Genomic DNA, 3,120 nt, shown 5'->3' on the forward strand with positions numbered 1-3,120 from the left:
ATGTCTTCTAACGACTCTGAGTCCGGTGACATACGAGGCTACATGTCAGAGGCAGGAAGCAAGTTTATTATTAACGATCACGTACAGTGGTACATTGACATTGCATTCCTGTTCGTGTCTCTGCCATTTTTTTCTGTGAGTGGAATTCTCTTTAACATAACGAACGTTATTGTGTTCACCAAAACTGGACTTTCAGATTGTGTCACTATGGCTGTTTTGTTCTTAGCCACCTCTGATTTTCTCCTTTGTTTTACCACTCTCTTCAATGTCTTGTCAAGCGTCACCAAAGCTGACAATTCTTACATACCTGGTTCCTACGGCCTATATAATTACTTGTTTTTGCTCTCTACGTGGACAAGGGAGATGTTTGTAGACACGTCCCTTCTCCTTACGGTGTTCGTGTCGTTAGAGCGCTGTTTGTGTGTCACCTGGCCTCTCAAGTTCAAAACTCTCTTCACAACCAAAAAAGCTGCTGTCATAAGTACAGCTATCACTTGTGGTACCATCGTGTCGTACATCCCAGTTCAACTTAGTCAAGGTATCCGAGAGCAATATGACGTCACCACAAACAGAACACATCTGATGTTGTGGTTTTCAGAGGATCGAGGAGAAATTATCAAGTATAGTAACTCATTTCATAGACTTTTCCTTCACAACGCGAGTCTGGCCTCAATCACTACCAGCGCTATTCTTATGGCATTTCGCCTCCGGGCCTCAGCAGGTTTTAGACAGCGGGCAACGTCCGCGGAACCTGGAGACAAAAACAACACCAGAGCCTTGTCCAGAAAGGACAGCCGAGTGGTCACCATGGTGTTTCTGGTCGCTTTGGCCTCCATCATTCTACTCTTACCCTCTATGCTTTTTGTGAGCGCCAGGAGAGTGTTGCCCGATCTGGGCCAACAGCCACGTTTTATGAACCTCATATCTACCCTTATGGAAATCATGTTCATATTCTCCACTCTCAACGCCAACGTCAACATCTTCATCTACTACAACTTTAACTCACGGTACCGACAGTACCTCCAACAGTACCTGCAATGCCAGAAGGTAAAAATGATTACCTAAACTGAACCAGTGTTTTCTGGAGAAAGGAAAGTTTAGTGGGATCACTAAGCGTAAAGAAGGGAAGCCTTGTCTTGTTAATCAGATACTATTTGTGCACACACTCACACACACACACACACACACACACACACACACACACACACACATACACACACACACACACACACACATATATATATATATACATACACACACACAAAGAGAGAGAGTGGGTGAGAGAGAGAGGGAGAGAGAGAGAGAGAGAGAGAGAGAGAGAGAGAGAGAGAGAGAGAGCGCGAGAGAGAGAGAGAGAGAGATAAAGAGAGAGAGAAAGAAAAAGAGAGAATGTGTGTGTGCGTGCATGTGACCGGTTTGTTTTTTCATAAATATGTCTATTTTCGTGTCTCTGTCTTTCTGCCTGCCTGCCTGTCTGTCTGTTTGTCTGTCTGTCTGTCTGTCTGTCTGTCTGTCTGTCTGTCTGTCTGTCTGTCTGTCTGTCTGTCTATTTTTTCTGTCTGTGTTGGTGTTTGTGTGTGTGTGTATGTGTGTGTGTGTGTGCGTGTGTGTGTGTGTGTGTGTGTGTGTGTGTGTGTGTGTGTATGTGTGTGTGTGTGTATGCGCGCTCGCGCGTGTGTGTGTTTGTGTTTACATTTCACATGCGTCAAGAGTGAAAGTCAGAACTTCTGCGCGATTCATTTTATGCTTTGTGTAAAGGCTCCGTCCTCTTCGCTCCCAGACTTTGTACAGAGTCTCCCTATGGCTGTGCTGACTGTAGCAATCCTGTTGGCCACCTTCACGTTCGTGTTAGCCGAGCTTGATAGGGTGCTGCCAAAGTAGACAACTTATCTGCGACTGGTCTCTGGCCGTGGACGGTAATGTGTATAAAGATGCATGGGCTGGCAGTTTTGTGTTGTTGTTTTGTTTTTCTTTGTCTAAATTGTGACTGGACACTGGCTGAGGAGGATAGGTCCATGTTTCCCTGCATGTCTGACTGTGCATTGGCGACTGGCGTTCGGGGTGCATTTGTTGGCAAAAAGTAAATCGTGGTCCGTCTTCATGCTTTTTGGTCTTTTAGTACTGCCTTCAAAGGTTGAAAATATCCGGTTCGTACAGTATTGGAAACCGATACCAATGTCTTTGCTATAGAAAGCGTTGGTCATATGACAAAGAACACCATGAAAGACACTGAGCGGTCTCTGTGAAAAAATGGTATGTAGTTAACACTGTTAGGTTAGTAAAGACGTGTGACTTCCGAGTTTAACTGCCAGTTCCTAAAGGACCGAGCCAAATAGGAAATTCGTGTAAAGTGGCTTTCCCAAAGACACAACGTCGAACCGAGCTGACTCTTGTACCCCCGAACCCGCAATCTCACGATTACGGATCTGGTAGCCTAACCAAAAGGCCACCGAAATCACCCAGTGAAACAGAAACTGAAAGTGTCCATCAAATAGGAGAACAACGCATTCGTAAAGAATTTATTTCCCTAAAGTCCACAAATTAACAACAATCTTTTGTATTTCTTAATCAATAGCCATTACTATCGAATGATGTCTACACGGAACTATCAGCTTGTTCACAAGTCTTAACTCTTAACTAACATGGAGAATAAAATTCTGTTGACTTATGAGAGTGGCCATGAAAGAGGAAGGGATCCATTTGATGGAGAAAGTTGTCCCCCCCCAAAAAAAAATAAAAAAATGACAAAGGTCATTGATACCGGTGCGGCCTCCAGATAAACACATGAAACGTACAATTGGGTCCATGCATTATAGACACAAAACTGTGAATCAATGTTTAGTTGTATAACATGAGTTTGAAATTTAAAAGAATCCGAAAACATAGCGCAATTTTAAAAAAAGTGAAACAGTATTAAATTGATGTAAACGTGTATTAAATATAATGTCCAGGCTACCCAGTTTAATTTTTATCAGATTATGAGAAAACGAACCTGTAGAATCAACAAGACGGTAAGCAATCAACTCTTATTCAGCTGCCTGTCCCTTTCATCTTATTACCTTTTAGAAATGCCGCTTTATGATTTTTATACAGACCAGAATGTTTCGAACCACGCGACTC

The 3,120-nt window shown here is 43.1% G+C and overlaps 1 protein-coding gene across 1 annotated transcript; it reads left to right on the plus strand.

The window, feature by feature from the left end:
- On the plus strand, window positions 1-1,881 carry LOC101857964. Its single transcript, XM_005103645.1, has 2 exons — window positions 1-1,047; window positions 1,759-1,881. Exons 1-2 carry the CDS (start codon window positions 1-3, stop codon window positions 1,879-1,881), a joined length of 1,170 nt encoding a protein of 389 aa, XP_005103702.1.
- The last annotated feature ends 1,239 nt before the right edge of the window (window positions 1,882-3,120 follow it).

Source organism: Aplysia californica, unplaced genomic scaffold (assembly GCF_000002075.1).
Source record: "Aplysia californica isolate F4 #8 unplaced genomic scaffold, AplCal3.0 scaffold00383, whole genome shotgun sequence".
In the NCBI taxonomy this organism is placed as follows: Eukaryota; Metazoa; Mollusca; class Gastropoda; order Aplysiida; family Aplysiidae; genus Aplysia; species Aplysia californica.

Excerpts from the sequence above, each read along its gene's own strand:
- LOC101857964 (XM_005103645.1), top strand. The coding sequence starts at position 1 with ATGTCTTCTAACGACTCTGAGTCCGGTGACATACGAGGCTACATGTCA. Across the intron at positions 1,048-1,758 it reads AGTACCTGCAATGCCAGAAG|GCTCCGTCCTCTTCGCTCCC; the intron begins GTAAAAATGATT and ends CTTTGTGTAAAG.